The sequence below is a fragment of the Diadema setosum genome, chromosome 1 (assembly GCF_964275005.1).
Source record: "Diadema setosum chromosome 1, eeDiaSeto1, whole genome shotgun sequence".
In the NCBI taxonomy this organism is placed as follows: Eukaryota; Metazoa; Echinodermata; class Echinoidea; order Diadematoida; family Diadematidae; genus Diadema; species Diadema setosum.
In genome coordinates, this window is record NC_092685.1 from 11,704,061 (window position 1) to 11,721,346 (window position 17,286).

The window sequence follows — 17,286 nt, forward strand, 5'->3', positions numbered from 1 at the left end:
TGGTTTTGCATTGTTCTGGTATATGATACAAATGATCAAGAAAGAATCCTGATTACACTTGCCAGGTATGGTATATCTTGTGATGGAGTGTACATTGTATGTGATGCCCTCTTTCTGTTATTGAACAATGCCAAAGTCACTGTACCCTGTATTTCAATAACAACATTAAAGGACCAGTTCACCTTAATACACATGCAGATTAAATGAATGCAGGAATATTAGTAGAACACATCGGTGAAAGTTTGAGGAAAATTGGACAATCTGTTCAAAAGTATGAATTTTAAAGTTTCTGTGCAGTCACTGCTGGATGAGAAGACTACTACAGCTTGTGATGTCCCATGGGTAGAATGATATACACCTTTGTAAGGAAAAATAAACAAAGTTCTGCAAAATTTCATATTTTGAATAAAGTTCACATTCCATCGACTTATTATTGATATATGTCAAGGGTAATATCATTGTAAGAGAGGCAAGTCAAGTGGTCTTTCATTATGTGAGAAAAGTGACAATATGATGAAGTTTCTTTACATTTCCTTTACATCGTTTAACGCATGTGACATCACAAGTTGTAGCAGTCTTCTCATCCAGTGAGGGCGGCACTGAAACTTTGAAATTTCATAACTTTTGAACAGATTTTCTGATTTACCTCAAACTTTTGCTAATGTGTTCTACCAATATTGCTATATTCTCTCAATCCACAACAAAGGTGAATTTGTCCTCTAACTGCTCTAAACAAGAATTTCTGAAATTTTGCTTAGAAATTACAATGTCAGTTTGAAATCCTATCAATGTACCTTTCATCTTCTTTCTAACCCTCTAACTGAAGACTTTCACTTGCTGACAAATGCAATGTACAACAAGATACTTTATTACAATATATAAATATCATAATGATGTGAAAATGATTATGATCATTTTTATATTACTTCATCATCATCATCATCACAGCCATCTCTATCAATCTTATAATCATAAATTTTATCATCAACACTGTCAATATCATTACTGTTTATCATAGCTACATGTTCCCTGCTGAAGGCCTCTGCCATCACTATACTTCTATCCTTGGGTCTGAAGGCTTACCCATTGCAATTAATTTATCTTCCTGTTTCCACTTCGGCTTTTCTGTTCTCGTGTGCCACACAAGTACCTGTTGATGAAACAGAAGAGGTGCAATTGTTTAAGCTCTTTCCATTTTTTCTTTCTAACTTTCAATAGAAACGAGACTTGCACTCATTGACACAATAAATCCTCATTCTCTTTACATATACACATTTTTTTTTTGTCTATCATCTATACGAAATATATCAGTATAGTTGGAATTGCATGCATCTATATGATGTGGACTGGCCTTGAATGGAATACAACATTCACTCTGCCTGAACTAGAATTGTATTGTCCCAATCGAAGACGAGGGCAATACGATTCTAGTGAAGGCAATTAATGTTGTACCCCCAGAAAGTAGCCAGTCCATATTACTATCATTATCCAAATCAGACATCTAGAACAAACTTGAATATATTGACATTTAATGTACTAGTATCTAAATCATATCTTCAATTTCATTCCAAAGAGGGAAAACATAGACATTAGGCAATTTACAATAATTAAAGTTGCCCTGCTCAGATGTCTGATATGGTTAATAATGAATGATATCCTATCAAGGTAATTCAGCTGATCTCTGAAAAAAACACAGGTCAAAGCATAGCTTAAAACAGCAAACATCATACAGAGAGATGAGAAAAAGACATTAACCTTACCCAGGGGTGTGAGAGAGCTCACAGAAAAAAAAAAGTCTTTAAAAAGAAAATCTGAAACTTGCGAAAAAAAGTCTGAAGTACATAAAATGTGAACATTTCAATGCATTTGGAGAGGAAAAAAGTTTGAAAAGTGTGTTTTGGGCAGAGCTAAAAAAGTCTGAAATCAGATCAAAAATCTGAACTCTCAAATTCCTGCTTACCATCAGCACATGAAAAAAAGAACAAAAAAAAAACAACAAAATATTGTACCTTTGTGCACATGTCTGCCTTTGGTTCCAGATCATCCTTTGTGATACCCAGCTGCGTCAGAAGAGAAGTCTCCACGTAGCCTCTCTTTGAAGTGATGTCAAACCTGGCGTGAGGCTGCTGGCGGAACAACCGGAGATTGATGGCAAATCCCGCCATGTCCATGGCAAATGGCCGGTCGGGTTCCCACACCACATACCATGACGAAACCTTGCCCTGTTTGTCGACAATGGGCCGCTCAAAGCGTAGTCCACCCACCAATCCCACGGGCCACACAGAGACCTTTTGAGTTGTTCTCATCTGAAACCAAAGCAATGCAAAATGACATTTTGAATGAACAAAACAGAAACATACACACATGCATACAGATTTAGTTCTCAAAGTATAGAGTCTACATCACTATTGGTCCACTAGGTGGCCACATATAAGCATGAAATACTTGAATGAAAGAAATAATGAAATATTCTCTCCTCTCTGTGATAGTAGGGCTGAATAGATTGATCAACAATCAAAACAGTATTAGTCACTAAGATATGCCACTATCAATTATTTTCAGCTTACAGACATCAAATTACTACTTCTCCATTATTTTCCTATAAGATTCAGAAATCTCCATACATCTTAGGCAATTAAATGATACCACATCGCAAATTCTTAAGAGGAATTCTTATACAATTAAGGACACTATGACAAGTAATCAGTTTTTCAGTATTCTCAGTCACGACTGCCTGCATGAAAATGATATTCACTACTGTACCAAATCTAGCTTTCACCTAATGCGGGAACAACCTATAAACAAAAACAAAAACAAAAACAAAAACAAACATGGAACTGGAATCCTTCATTCAAACATTTTCTTTCTCTGAAACATAATTTGTGTTTTGATCTACAGTAATTCAATGAGCAAAATATTTCATAGCGGTCTGAGGCATGTTCAATGTCATTTATGGGTTTCAGCAGACGACTTCGGTCGGATTTTCTCTTTTGGCCTGTCGCCTATGATTGTGTTAAGCATGTATCCTGCATCCAAATGCTTCGCTGTCCTACCTCATCAAATAGCTTCAGACTGTATGTGTTGTCGTCGTCTGCAAAGTAGACAATGCCTGCTTCCTTCTCTCTCACATTCTCCACAATCCAATCGATGGCGATGTTCCTCTGATCAACCCCACGTGGTTTCCTCCAAGCTGGCTCATTCTCCTTCAGCTTGTACTCATCCATTGTCTTCACATGCAGGTGGGTGTAGCTAAGGCCACAATTTGCCAGGAAGTTTGCCACAAGGCGCGTTTTGTGCTCAGAATCTTCCACCACGATCCAGTGAAAATTTCTCACCTGGGAGAATGTGTGTCCGAGTCTGGTCAGCTCTGCCTTTTGCACTGGTCTGGTGTATGTTGGTGTGATAGCATAAATTGTTGGAAATGAAGCTGTAGAATTGGTCAAGGTTTTTTCAACTATTTCCGCAGCCCTCGGATACTGTCTGTTTAGCTTTTCAATTACTTTTTTCATGTTTCTTTCCATCTGTCTGGCACTGTTTCTAGTCCTTTGCAGTTCCTCTTTATAATAATCTGCCATTGTGTCCTTTTGATGACCCTGTACAGAATCTAAGCAGCCTATTCCTGGCAAAAGAAAGTGCAAAGAGCAATAACAATTCATTCATACTTTCAAATAAAAAATCACTTGGCTATGCATGCAGTTGCCAGTACGTAGAATACATGTACTGTATACGCCGAATATTTTGCGAGGTTTTTGTTTCGCGAATTTCACGAGTCAGCTGCTATTCGCGAAATTAAAAACACGCGTAAATATTGACTCTTATCCCAATTTGAATGTGACGTACGCGTACATATTTCTCTGTTCAGTACACGACTCCACGATTGCGAATTTAACCACTCACGAAATTGTTAGGAAGTCTCAATTCGCGAAAATTTAGACTCGCGAAGTATATGGTGTATACAGTATGTAATGTAAAAAGATCTCGAGTGTCACACATTTAATACTGTGCATATTAATAGGAGATCGTGTTCAGTATATCATGAGTAACACGTCTGTGAGATACATTGTGATATGTAAGACCAAACTGCCGTGACAATGCCTCTATCATCATTGAAGAATTACCTACAGACTCTACCTAGACTAGATTATAAAGTGTGACAGTGCAGTGCCCAACAATAAAATTTGCTTATTTGGAAAGGAAATGACCATGACAATGTCAAATTCAAAGTGCTATTCCCTACAACCCACTCCCTTTCACACTATCAGTATATCCTACCCCTTCAGCAACCTTTCTTGAACATATAGGAAGATGTTTCAGACGTTACCTCATCAACAAAAGCAAAAACCTATTCTCTTCATAGTGCATTCATAAACTAACATGACTTTGAGCACTCGGGACTACACACCAGAGTAATCTAAGCAGGCACTTCATTCTGTCGAGTTTTGAGTATAAAGCGCTTTATGAAAAGCTTCAACGTACCACACGTGGATACCAGCCAAAGAATACTTCCAGAAGATATGAGAAAATAAGCGGCAAAAAGCGCTCTTGTTCGTAAAACTCGACGCATTTTGCGGTTTGAGAGTTGTGTCACGACAGCATCCTTAGACAAACTGAACAAAGCCACCGAAAAAGAGCGTTCCGAGCAGACGAGTACCGCGCGGTCTACGTGGACGTGTTCAGGTTGAATACAGTAGTAGGGCCTGCCCGACCCTCCTTTATCACACATGATCCCTTGCTCGTCGATATTCGGATTTGTCTTTTTCTGCATACATTTCGCTTTTTCTTTCTTCCTTCCTTCCTTCCCTTTTTCTTTCTTGCTTTCTGTCTGTTCTTCTTACTTCTTCTTCTTCCTCTTCTTCTTCTTCTTCTTCTTCTTCTTCTTCTTCTTCTGTATTCTTAACATTACTATTATTACTATTATAGTTATTATTATAGTTATTATTATTATTATTATTATTATTATTATTATTATTATTATTATTATTATTATTATTATTATTATTATTATTATTATTATTATTATTATTATTATTATTATTATTATTATTACTATGGCCTATTACTACTACTAAAAACTACTACTGCTACTATTATTATTATCATCTAATATTTGTATTTGTATTTCTATTATTTGTATTGATATCATTATTATTATTATTATTCATTTTACTTCTTCTAGTTTCTCTTCTACTCTACCCATTCGTCCTTCTTCAATTATTGAAAAAAGCCTGGACTGGGTTTAATCATTTCTTCTTTTTGTATTGATTTCTTTGTTTACCTTTTACAGGAAACTTTATAATTCTAACGAAAAGCACAAGCCAAAATCTTGAAAAAGACATTTATAAGTAAACATGATATTATCAAAGCAGGCTGAAGAACCAACTTCGGAAGCAAATGACGTGTAGGAAAATAGTAGGCTGCACTTTCAAGAATCGTAGGTAGGCCTAACCCTGCCCACAACAACAAAGCTTATCACAACGTAGGCCTACTGCATCCTAGTGTCCCAGTAAGTGTATGTACAATAATAATATTAATATTGTAGGCCAGTAAGCCTGCTACTGTATATTCAAGTGTGTAACGGTGGTTACACTGGAATAGCCTATATGCATGCGGTGACTGTATTGATTTCCCGCCGTCATACTGTGGTAAATCCAAATTGAAAAGATGTGTTGTTTGGAAAAAGAAGGCCTTGAGAATTTGTACAAATTCCACCTTTTATAAGAAATACTAATCCTTTATTTCATCAATTAAATGTTCTCAAATAAGATGATATCAATAAAGAAAAAGGCCTTTTACAGTGCAATTTTCTGGTGCCACTTCCGGATTTCATCAGCTATGAATAAAAAAGTATACCTGGCCGCCCCCCTCCTTTGTGCCGACCCTGACCTCACTGAACCTTTCATATTTTTTTTCATGCAATAAAAATATTAATTCATACCCAACCTGTATACCTGCAATTGTGATATTCATCTAAAGAACCAACGAATCTTCCTTAGAAAATGTCATTTTACCATGATGTCATTGTATATATATATTTTTTTTCGTTTGTGCATTGTATTCTTGAAAAAAAAGTTGCTGAAATAAATTGAAATTGAAGTAGAAAAAAAAATAACTGGATCATGTATTGCACTTTTTTCTACTCTTTATGTGACAGGCACATATCATCCGAATGTACTAATCCAGCAGGTTAGCAAAAGAAAAAGAAAAAAAAAAAGCAGTTTTCATGCCCTATTCCATATGCATAAAAGTTAAGTATCGGTATTCCATTTGATTAAGTTTCATAACGTCATTGTGATATATGTTTACACTTTTGTAAATACATGTACGTGTTTGCACGAATTTGTTTGAATGCATTTTGAACTTTATTTCATACATTTTCAACTGTCGGCTTAGCAGTGATCGTTTAATGTCAAAATTTTCATGCACATGCTGTATGAACACGCGTTCCCAAAAGAGATGTGTTATCTCTTCGATGTACCCTCAATTCAATGTCCAAGTACTGGTACATTATCGATTTTTTATTATCATTTTTTTTTTTTTTTTTTTTTTGTTGGATGAAATCTGTAATAGGAATTATAAATGGGCATGTTTAGTGCCTTTTGATTGAAATTTTGAGTTGCTGTAGGTTTTCGAAGTTTAATTGTTGTTGTCGTCGTTTTTCATGCTTTTGTTGACGTTTTTCATGTACCTTATAGTCTGAGAAAGGAGTGTTGGGATCGTCACGTTGCACTTCGGAGCACTGTTGATCTCCATGTAAAACCACATCTGGGGGGCATTTCATGAAGCGTTTTGGTCGGATATTTTTCTGACAAACTGTTACAAGCTTATTGGCTGAGAGCAAATTGGTCCGACAACTTTGTCGGACAAAATGCTTCATGAAATGCTCCCCTGGAAGCCTTGTGTTGTACATTGCAGCAATGCAGTTGCTGTTTTGCTGTTAAGGTAGATCATCAGTGACCGCGATCGACACATTTTATCACTGACCTAAATCGCTGACCTCGCGAACCCGACCCGACACGTTTTCATGTTGTTGGGCTTTTTTTTTGCGCGCAGCAGTACGATACCAGACCGCCATCCTCACGTCAGATAAAACGTGCATTATATTAACTGCACATCATTTCTCACCGGGAATCATGTTTCGACGGAAGTTGCAAGCTCTTAGCTACCCGTCACCAAACATTAATGTTGCAGGTAAGCAGCAGACAAACTGCAATGAATGCTGATGATGTGAGATATGCTGGATGCTGGTTGTGTGATGGCGCTGGGCCGTCATAATGGCTGTAGTCCGACAAGTGCATAATGATGTTGGAAATGGCATAACGCAAACAAATGTAGCCATGGTAGACCCCATCAAATAGCCCGACCAGACGCCGCCGTGCGGAGCACGTGTTGTGACAATAGAATTCACTGGCTTGTGATTAGGGATAAGTGACCGAATTCCGGTAGGTGACCAGAATAATACTGGTAACCTTAGCCTTGTCTATCTTATATGAATGTGCAATCTTTCGGATTATGTGATTGGCTACGTATGGTTGAGGGGTCTAGATATCGCGCACGAAAATTTGAAATGCTCTTATAATAGAAGTTATTCCATAATTGTACCTGAATTTCCCAATGAATATCACGAAAATGCAGAAAAATCACCTTCCAGAATCTCCTGATGATACGATGACGGAGTAGTGCGCTGTTGCCGTTTGTATGTCGGACTTTTTTTTCTGCGTTCAATTTCTCGGGGTATGTAAAGATCGCGCAGCTGCCCTCTGTAGTTTCATGCGTGAAAGTGTCTGCACTTCTGCGGCTGTAACGTGCTCCGGCTTCCGTAGAATATTTTTTCACTTTATATTAAATTTGTCCCTGTTAAGCAACAGCAGTTTTACCTAACTTGTGTATATTATTGTTATTATTATTATTATTATTATTATTATTATTATTATTATATGTGTTATTATTATAATTATTATTATTATTATTATTGTTAAAATTATCATTATTACTATTATCACCACCACCATCATCGATCATCATAATCATCATCATCATCATTATCATTTTCATTATTATTATTATCACTTCCACCAACATCATCATTTTATCATTCTTATTATCATTATTTTCATCATTGATATTTTCATAATCGTTAATGATTTTCATTTATAAAGTTTTCTTACAATATTTCTAATCACTTTAACCAATAATATACACGTAATATAAAATGGAAAATAGTAAAATATGAACATATATTTTTTTTTTTGTGTGTGTGTGTACTTGTGTGTGTGCTTACCCGTTCGTCACCCTCTCATTTTCGTCACCCATTTGTCACACTCTCATCTAATTTGTTTTCTTCAGTATCATTATGGCCCTCCCCTGTCTCAAATATATCACAAGTTAGCGCAAGAAATCACAAGCAAATTCAAATTGAAATCACACTTCAACTTCGATAGACTGAAATATTTATTCCTTTGTAATATTATAATCGTTGTGTTAAAATTTGACTTAAAACAACATTTATTAACAGTATTTCAGCGTAGCTGGCAGCATACATTGTTCTTGTGTATAATGACGTCACGTGGTAAACGATCGATCGAACAAATTACGAATTCTATCGACTACGAACGAGACAAGCGAGACGACACGTCTAGGCTACAACATCCTTAGAACAGATTTTAAGGGAAGGTAGGTTTGTACAAGGTAAAAAATTGGAAATTTAGTGGAAAATTTGTTGGAAATCAAAATTTCTTACCTGCTTCCTTCTCATGTTGAGCGGTAAGTCAGGTATGTTTATTCCATGGGCGTATCGGCAAATTTTGCGCTTAGTCCTACGCGTAATATCGCTTGCTATACGCAGTTACGCTATGCGCGATCATTAGGTCCCTGCGCGAGACCTAGTACCCTTACTATACTAGTTATATCCGTGTTTCTACGTGATTATGTTTTACAGTTAATTTGGGCCATATGCCTACCGGTATTACGAACTAACGTTAGAGTCTAACGTTACAATTTTTTATTTATTTTTGATCGCTTGACCTGTTTTAAATAGATTCTAATCAATAAAAATACCAACAATGGTATGACTAAATAATTGCTTCTAAAAATGTTGAAAGGACAGTGAACTACTGCTTGCTTGGTTTTGTTTTGACCGACAAGTAGAATTTTATGTCTAATTCCGTGAAAAACTTCTCATTTTAATATAGTAATGACATTTGCTGGGTCAGTTTTTCGCTTCTTAGACAGACACCATCATTGATACATACGCCATTGCGACAGTTTCCACCGTTCTGGCTGAAACGCAACTTTGACCCAGTTCCCCCCACATAAAAAGGGTTATTATTTTTTTTTTTTTCCAGCTTGGTTTTCAAACCAATCTGGAAAAAAATATATATATACAGGCTATTACAGGATTAATCAGTAAACATTTTGACAGACACCATTGATATACACGCCATTGCGACAGTTTCCACCGTTCTGGCTGAAACACAACTTTGACCCAGTTCCCCCCGCATAAAAATGGTTATTATTATTTTTTCCAGCTTGGTTTTCAAGCCAATCTAGAAAAAATATACACCTGGTACAAGATTAATCAGTAAACATTTTGACTCAGCTCTTCCACTGTTTCCTCCTGTTTTTTGGTTTCCTCCACTTCTTTGCAGCACTCCCCAATTCATCGCCGCCTTCATTTGAAAAATGACCGCACGAACGTCTATATGGCAAGCCGAATGCTCCATACAATCACTATATCGGTACACTTAGGTTTATTGACTAAAGTACTAGTAAGTTGTTCAAGCTCTAAATTTAACATCGTAATATTGTGAATGAGCATTTGGCATGCCATAGACGTTCGTGCGGTCATTTTTCAAATGAAGGCGGCGATGAATTGGGGAGTGCTGCAAAGAAGTGGAGGAAACAACCAGAAAACAGGAGGAAACAGTGGAAGAGGTGAGTCGAAATGTGTACTGATTAATCCTGTATATATTTTTTTCCAGATTGGTTTGAAAACCAAGCTGGAGAAAAATAATTAATAATAACCATTTTTATGCGGGGGAACTGGGTCGAAGTTGCGTTTCAGCCAGAACGGTGGAAACCGTCACAATGGCGTATGTATCAATGGTGTCTGTCTAAGAAGCGAAAAACTGACCCAGCAAATGTCATTACTATAAATGAGAAGTTTTTCGCGGAATTAGACATACTTGTCAGTCAAGGTTTTGTTGTGATTGAGGAATGGTGGTGCACACTTGACTTACACAGAAATGTCTTTTGTCAAAGCAATTTATAAACACCTGCTATCGAGCACATGACTTCTCCGCGGGACTGTGTATGGGTACGTGTACAATGGAGAGACTCTTGTTTCATCTCCTTCTTTAGTATCTCCCTGTCTCATGTGCAGTACCGTGCTCGGCAATGCACTTGTGTGACTTGACATATTGGTGTACAGCTTTACTTAGGCTTAGTGACCAAATGGAAATGCAGGTGTTATCTTACTCTTCGCCGTGATTCATGACTATTCACTCATTCTGTCAATTCAGTGATACGTCTCACTGAAGATGTCTCACAATTTTCAAAGTTTACATGAAAATTTCAAATGGTAAGTGGCAGGTGACTGCATACATTTGTAGATAAAGAAATAAGGGGACTTTTATATGTTTAGACTTTACCATGTTTTCAATGGTGGTTGGTTTCATTACTTGTTGACCAATCCTTGCAAAACTAACAATTCACAAAAATATTGCCCAATGTAGCACAAATGCATTGTGCTTGTATATCAGTCAAAGTGGGAAAATGCTCACATTTCTCTCTAAAAGGCATAGTAATTCTTTATCATTCTTTCAATGTGGTTCTAAATCACAAATTCAGCCACTCGTGATATTGCCTTTCCAATTGCCTGACATTTCACAAAACTTTATCCTTGCAAAATATGATATTTTGATACATGTTCCAGTGACCATTGCCAACATCTTTCAATTTTTCATATATGCATGCAGTCTAGGTTAATATGTATCAGCACGTTGTTAAAATCAGGTACATACATTTATGTAAATCCTACAGGCTTGTACTCTCTCAGACATTTCAGACAGTTTTGGCATGAAGCATTTAGTTGAACTTAAATGCTTTTCTTAATCATTCATTCTCTTTGTGTTTTCATGTTCCTTTCCTGTCTTATCCATGTAAGATGAAAATGTCTGGCGAAATCTCATTGAGTGGTTGGAAGATCAGAAAATCAGGTTGTACAAGATTGAGGACCGAGCTGAACTCCGCAGTAAAAGCAGCATGCAGTGGCCCAAGGCATTTGCCAAGGTAATGCTAATTCAAATATATTGCATAAAGTTGTGTGTGAGCAGTGATATAGATATCAATGTGAGAAATGTAAACCTGAAGTCTAACACTTCTGTAGGGTGCAAGTTGAAAGTTTTACTTGTAGGCCTAATGGATAGAGAATAACTATGAAAAGAAAAGGTGGTAGATAATGCTTGCATGAAATGTGTGATCTTATTCTATCAAATTATGATTTCTGTTCAATGTCTTTTCAAGCACTTATGCTCTTGTATTGATCTCTGAACAGGGGCTAAGATATCAAATTTGACATAAAATCTGTCTTGTCAATTTTGATATACAATATGTGCAGCATTAGTGTTTGTCAACTTATCACTGTAACTAACAATCTTCATTTTGCTGGACTGACGATTGAGTTCTTCCTGTTTCCCCAAACCCTTCAATGGGATGACTCTGGTGCAGTAAGTCATTGCAAGATATTTATGCTTTCATCTTTCAGTACATTCAAGATCTGCAGTGTCCACTGGATGGAAGTGACAGATTAGCAGTGTGTGATTGGCTCCTGGGCCATGCTGTAAGATTGGAGTATGGAGAAAAAGGTGATTACAAGAATGACAAGATGTTACGCAAGAAATTTTTGCGGCATGAAATTTTTCAGAATTGGAACCAACAGCCTTTTTGGTGGTATGAAATTTTGACAAATTGCCACTGGCATCCAATGCATATTGTGTAAACCAAAACTGTCATGGCCATTTTGATTTCACAAATCTTGCCTCTCACAAATAAATGTACATGTATATGAAAATTTTGCATTGCTATCGATGCCATTTTCTCATCATACAAGATATTCCAGAAATGAGTGCTCATAGTAAATTCTATCCTTAAATGCCCCCAAAATTCTGTCTCTTTATAATGACAGCCCAACATAAATGTGCCAATACTGTAGTATTTCTGATCTTCTTGCAAATAAGAAATCATAGTGTAAAAAAAGGACAAAAAATCAACTACTTTGAGGGGCATGGTTAAAAACATTTGCCCAGAGATGATTTCTCAACATTTCTGTAGAGAAATCACATCGGGGCAAATAGTTTTAAATTTTACCTGAAAAGAAGCGGTTGATATATCTCTAAAGATACACCATCTCACTTAAAGGGTGTGTACAGTTCTGGTCGAGTTGAGGATTTAGCTTTTAACGTATTGCGAGATATTCAGAAACTACTCTATGAGATGTCAAAGAGCATGCAGTTCTAAGGGGTATCAAAAGTTTATTCAATGAAAATCGGTTTTGAAATGGCTGAGATATCCAAAAACAAGGTGAAACAAAGAGATCCTAATAAAGTTGTGGCATGTCGCCTTTTATTATTAACACTTTTTTGGATATCTCAGCCATTTGAAAACCAATTTTTATCAAATAAATGTTGAATCCTTCTTGAAATTACATGCTCTTTCATATTTCATAAGAGGCTTTTCATTATCTCACTTAGGAATGTTCAAAACATGACTCCCGCATCTCAACCAGTACTGTACAGTCCCTTTAATTCAAGATATTTATGCTAAATTAGACATTGAAATGGATATTTTGTGCTACTGGTCAGAGAAATTATGTAAAGTTTAATTTCACTGTAAGCTAAAATATAATAAGTACACAAAAAAATACTTACACGCATCTTGAAAACTGCGTGCTGATTGCTGGGCAGTATAGCAAAAAAAAACTATTGAGTGCACGTTTGACCAATCAGAATCGAGGATTCATCAAATGAGGTTTATAATGAGAAATATTTTGTAGGCTTGCGTTTATGAATTGAACACTTAACATATCATACAATCCAAATTTACACATAGTCATGTCTTTCTCCCCTTTCTTTCAGTTCAAGTGTATAAGAGTTTACCGGTCGGAGGTCAAAGTTCACCGGGGGTGGTAGCAGATGATCCCTTTGCTGGAATTGATGGTGAGGCTTCTGATACAGAGATAAAGTTGTATGAATTCAGATATGTGAGGCAAATAGACTTAAAAACATAGCGCCACAAGCTTCTACCAAACTTCAGATTCTTACATCGTAGACTAAAAATTTTTTTTTTCTTGTAATATCACATGACTAATTTGGGCTGCAGAGAAGAAGTGTGAAATAATGCAATATTGCACCTTGCTGCAAAGTATTATTTCATATGAAAAATAGTATATGTAAGCGCTGAGTCTTCGTGATGATTGTATATCCACTTATCTTGAAAGAAATCATGTCCAAATGTATGGCAGTGGCTATATGTGCATCAGTGCATGCATATTAAAGGCATAATTTACCATTTGCAGATGAAACAAAAACCCTGCATTAGTGCTTTAAAGTAGTTTTAGAATGTGAGTTAGGGATAGAAACAACCACTGTGAAAATTTGAGTCTGTTACGTATAATCGATGTTAAGTATTGTTAAATACACAAAATGTGAACAGTAGTTATGATAGAAATGTTTCCAGACTAAACCATCAACAATTATGGTTTATTGAGAAAAATACTGATATCTCATATCTTAGGCTTTATTGCAAAAATTTTATTAGGTAGGATGTTTTGTGATACAACAGAACTACACATGTGCATCAAATATGATATCTTGAACATTTTTTGAATCACTGCTCCCAAATGTAAACAGGACCTTTCATAAGTATCTATAGTGCCATTACATGTTAATTAGTCAATAATGACAATGTGATTTTCATCCCTCTGATTGTCCGTTAGTCTCCAGTCCAGACGTCAAGGCAGGTCTGGTATCTCTGTGTGCCCTGCTGAATATTCCACGCCACGTTGACCCAGTTGTCACACTGGAGGCCATCAGCCTCCTCATCAAGGAGCGGCTCTCCGAGGAGGCCCAGGCAGGCGTTCTGGAGGAGGTAGGAAGAGAATGTTGCTCTAATCTCAGCTACTCCTATTCTGCATTCCAGCAGAATTTATCTCCACGCGCAGTCTCTAATTTCTAAGTTGAAAATGTCTCTAAATTTGTCATTTTTTTATTAAAGTTACCTGCAGTCTTCATGAGTGATCACATGTGGGCAGTTGTTGTAGCAAACTGTAAGAAGCATGGTGTGCCCCAGTGATTGATAATGTATGTTATAGACACTGAAATAGACACTGAAAATTGCTACATACTTTTCTTTCAACAAGAAAGAAAAAAGGCCCTCTTGACTTCATTTCAGTTTATTGGCTCACCACTTTTGGAAAAACAGTTTTCAGCATCTTTTTTCTTTTTCTTGCTACAAACAAGAAAGAAGCAGCAAGGTCAGTAGTATTCAGCCTCTGTACGATCTTAACCGTGTGTTTTCTTCTCATTGATTCTCCTTTTACCAATGCAATAATAATAATGTGTCCTTTATGCTGTTGTAGTTTTCCCAAGAAATCCTAGTGTCCTATTGATTTGATTTTGTTGTTCAGATGTAATACCATGCCCCTTGTTGCAGTGAGGACTTTCATTTTCCTCAACCAGGACGCATGAAGTCGAAAGGGATTCTAGGAAATGGCAATGCTTCTCCATTTTGGGGGAGCAGCCAGGACAAATGAGTGTTCCAGATTCTCTACGAGCTTGAATGAAATATAAAGGCTTTATGATTAGCTATTGCATGTTCTTCTTTTGATACCATTGGAACAACGTGTAGCTTGCGTTTCAGTGCAGGAGTATGAATGACAGATGTGGCTCAGATAATCATTACTATTTATATATGTCTGCATTTGATCCTACAACAATGTCTCACTTTTATCTTGCATATTAGTTACATTAGTTCAGCTATTCAAAGCATGTTTGATTGAATGAATTCTTAAATTTTCCCCCTTTCTTCTTCATTCCACCAGGGTGTTGCTATCAACTTGAGTGACTATGAACTAGGCTTTGATTCCAAAGGTAAGACAGAACTTTTCCCCAATTAAGATCGCAATAGTGCCCACCCCAGTAGTAATGACCACTACATTCTCAGCATGCTGTCTGTTGGGTGTGACTATAATTTGTTGAATGTCAGATGGAATTTTCTGGGGTTCATAGTGTTCTTATTAAGTAGTATTAAACCTCACACAATTTGTAATCATTACTGAAACAGTGATTTAGTGATACTGCTTGATATATCTCATGAAATTTGCTTTTTATGCAAAATAAGTCTTTATCTTCCTGTTATCTTTAGGTTTTATTTCTATAGAGTGTTGAAAAAAGACTCACCAAATTCACAATGACGAATTTCTTCCACCCTTTAGATCAAATACTGAATGATGCTGGCAGAATATTGCGTCTATTACACATCAATGAGCTCCGTGACCTCCAGACCAAAATCAACGAGGCTATAGTGGCAGTCCAGTCCATCACTGCTGACCCCAAGACAGACCAGAGACTGGGCAAGGTAGGACGGTAACGCCGACTCATCCTCGCTGCGGCATTCACATTTCACGAGAGCAAAAGCAAAAAAGGAATGGATTGGAAGGAGAAATTAAATGCATGCTTGTCAGGAACTTGCTTTATTTTCATTTTTGTTTTGCGGAGGTGTCCAGAATTCACAGGATTATTCCATCTTGCTGTACTCCCTCCTGTAGAGAGTGCGGTTTCTGCTCAGAAGGATTCCCTAACTGACCATATTTGCATTCACTGAGGAGATGAAAGGCTCTGCTCAGTAGGACATTGGGGCAGCACCAAAGTACAAAACATTCAGATGGGAAATGCGTCATGCTCTGGAACCCATGGATTGACTTGCTTACATTCTGAAAGGGAGACTTGCATGTAGTGTCGCTACACTACGACGTAGATGTCAGGAATGCGCCCCCAAGTTTTTCACATGCCAGTGCAAGTACGTGTAGATATACTGTGATCTGTGGGGGAAAGTTTACAGTGATCTGCATAGGCATATCTGAAGGCTTAAGTCATATGATGTGGCAAGTTGATTTCATTTATCCAGATGACAACAACTATCAGGTGTGATGTTTTCCCACTGATGTATCGTGTTTGCTATGTAATTCAGCTCACTTCTGCTTACATGATCACTATTTTTATGCTTTCTGCATGCATACTTCTGTGTTTTGTTTTTTTGTTTTTTTCTCTCAAGGCTGTCAAGTCTACTTTCATGGCCATATGTCAGAAAGCATAATCAAGCATGAAGGTTTGCTTTAGATGACTGGTGATGAATTTGTAGTTGCAATGTCAAAATCTCCCAATTTCTCTTCAGATGTAACAGGTTCTCTTCACCGTGAAGACTTGAATGTGAATAACTGAAAAATATGTTTTATTTGCTACACATTTAAAGTCGTTGGTCTTGCTCGGGAAAGCAGACATTGCAATATTGTGACGAACAAACGTAGCTGGCACCCCAGTGGCATATTGGGTTAAAAAAAGAGAATGTACAGTTAAGCCATGTATACATTTTGAAAATATATCGAAGGAACTAGCATGTTCTGGGATGTGATATCTAAATTCATACACAGTATTCGTGCACAGGTGACAGTGCTATAATCGGGTTGACATTTGTTCTGTATAAGCTGTTATCTTCGCGAGGGTTTAATTTTTGTGAATTTTGTGAATCACAGTTGGATTGTGAATTTAACAACACGTCAAAATGTCGCATTGCACTAAGGTAATTGTGCATTTCCAGTACCGTTGGTGTCAATTTGCGAAAATATCTGTACGCAAAAATGACAGCTTATACACTAGTTTCCTTGCTATACAAAGTATTTTCTAAAGTGTGACTAACCTCACATGATGTGAACTCATGGAAGGCCATGCCAAAGTTGACTCTGCACAGATGCAAAATCTGCAGTTGCAGTGCTCGCATTAATGATTTTTGACTGTGCTGAACCATTTTTTTTTTCTCTCCGTTGTCAGGTTATTGACCTCCCTGTCACCAAATTGGCAACTCAAAATTTGGCTGTAGTTTGTAGTGATAAAAGATGATTGCGTTTGAGAGAACAGTTGTTTCTCATGGTACTCTATATCTAAAGTTCAATGAATTTATTATCACTATCAATTTCTGTTTGATGCATATACTTTTCCATTATGTACAAACAGTAGT

The 17,286-nt window shown here is 36.9% G+C and overlaps 2 protein-coding genes across 2 annotated transcripts; one reads left to right on the plus strand and one right to left on the minus strand.

Annotated features, from left to right (window-relative positions):
• Window positions 1-631: 631 nt before the first annotated feature.
• LOC140226903 (galactosylgalactosylxylosylprotein 3-beta-glucuronosyltransferase 3-like) lies at window positions 632-4,848 on the minus strand. The gene is made up of 4 exons (XM_072307334.1): window positions 4,477-4,848; window positions 3,054-3,619; window positions 2,010-2,306; window positions 632-1,150 (listed from the first exon to the last, which is right to left on the minus strand). Exons 1-4 carry the CDS (start codon window positions 4,763-4,765, stop codon window positions 1,052-1,054), a joined length of 1,251 nt encoding a protein of 416 aa, XP_072163435.1. The 5' UTR covers window positions 4,766-4,848; the 3' UTR covers window positions 632-1,051.
• Window positions 4,849-9,863: 5,015 nt separating this feature from the next.
• On the plus strand, window positions 9,864-15,661 carry LOC140236878 (RNA transcription, translation and transport factor protein-like). The gene is made up of 7 exons (XM_072316819.1): window positions 9,864-9,930; window positions 11,162-11,286; window positions 11,762-11,861; window positions 13,131-13,211; window positions 13,991-14,142; window positions 15,095-15,143; window positions 15,488-15,661. Exons 1-7 carry the CDS (start codon window positions 9,864-9,866, stop codon window positions 15,640-15,642), a joined length of 729 nt encoding a protein of 242 aa, XP_072172920.1. The 3' UTR covers window positions 15,643-15,661.
• Window positions 15,662-17,286: the final 1,625 nt, after the last annotated feature.

What these genes read in the sequence shown, in the direction of transcription:
- LOC140226903 (XM_072307334.1), bottom strand. Translation starts at nt 4,765, where the DNA reads ATGCAGAAAAAGACAAATCCGAATATCGACGAGCAAGGGATCATGTGT. An exon ending in TTGGCTGGTATCCACGTGTG is followed by an intron (nt 3,620 to 4,476) that starts GTACGTTGAAGC and finishes TTCTTTTGCCAG; the next exon opens with GAATAGGCTGCTTAGATTCT. An exon ending in GTCTGAAGCTATTTGATGAG is followed by an intron (nt 2,307 to 3,053) that starts GTAGGACAGCGA and finishes CTTTGGTTTCAG; the next exon opens with ATGAGAACAACTCAAAAGGT.
- LOC140236878 (XM_072316819.1), top strand. Translation starts at nt 9,864, where the DNA reads ATGAATTGGGGAGTGCTGCAAAGAAGTGGAGGAAACAACCAGAAAACA. An exon ending in AGGAGGAAACAGTGGAAGAG is followed by an intron (nt 9,931 to 11,161) that starts GTGAGTCGAAAT and finishes TATCCATGTAAG; the next exon opens with ATGAAAATGTCTGGCGAAAT. An exon ending in GGCCCAAGGCATTTGCCAAG is followed by an intron (nt 11,287 to 11,761) that starts GTAATGCTAATT and finishes TTCATCTTTCAG; the next exon opens with TACATTCAAGATCTGCAGTG.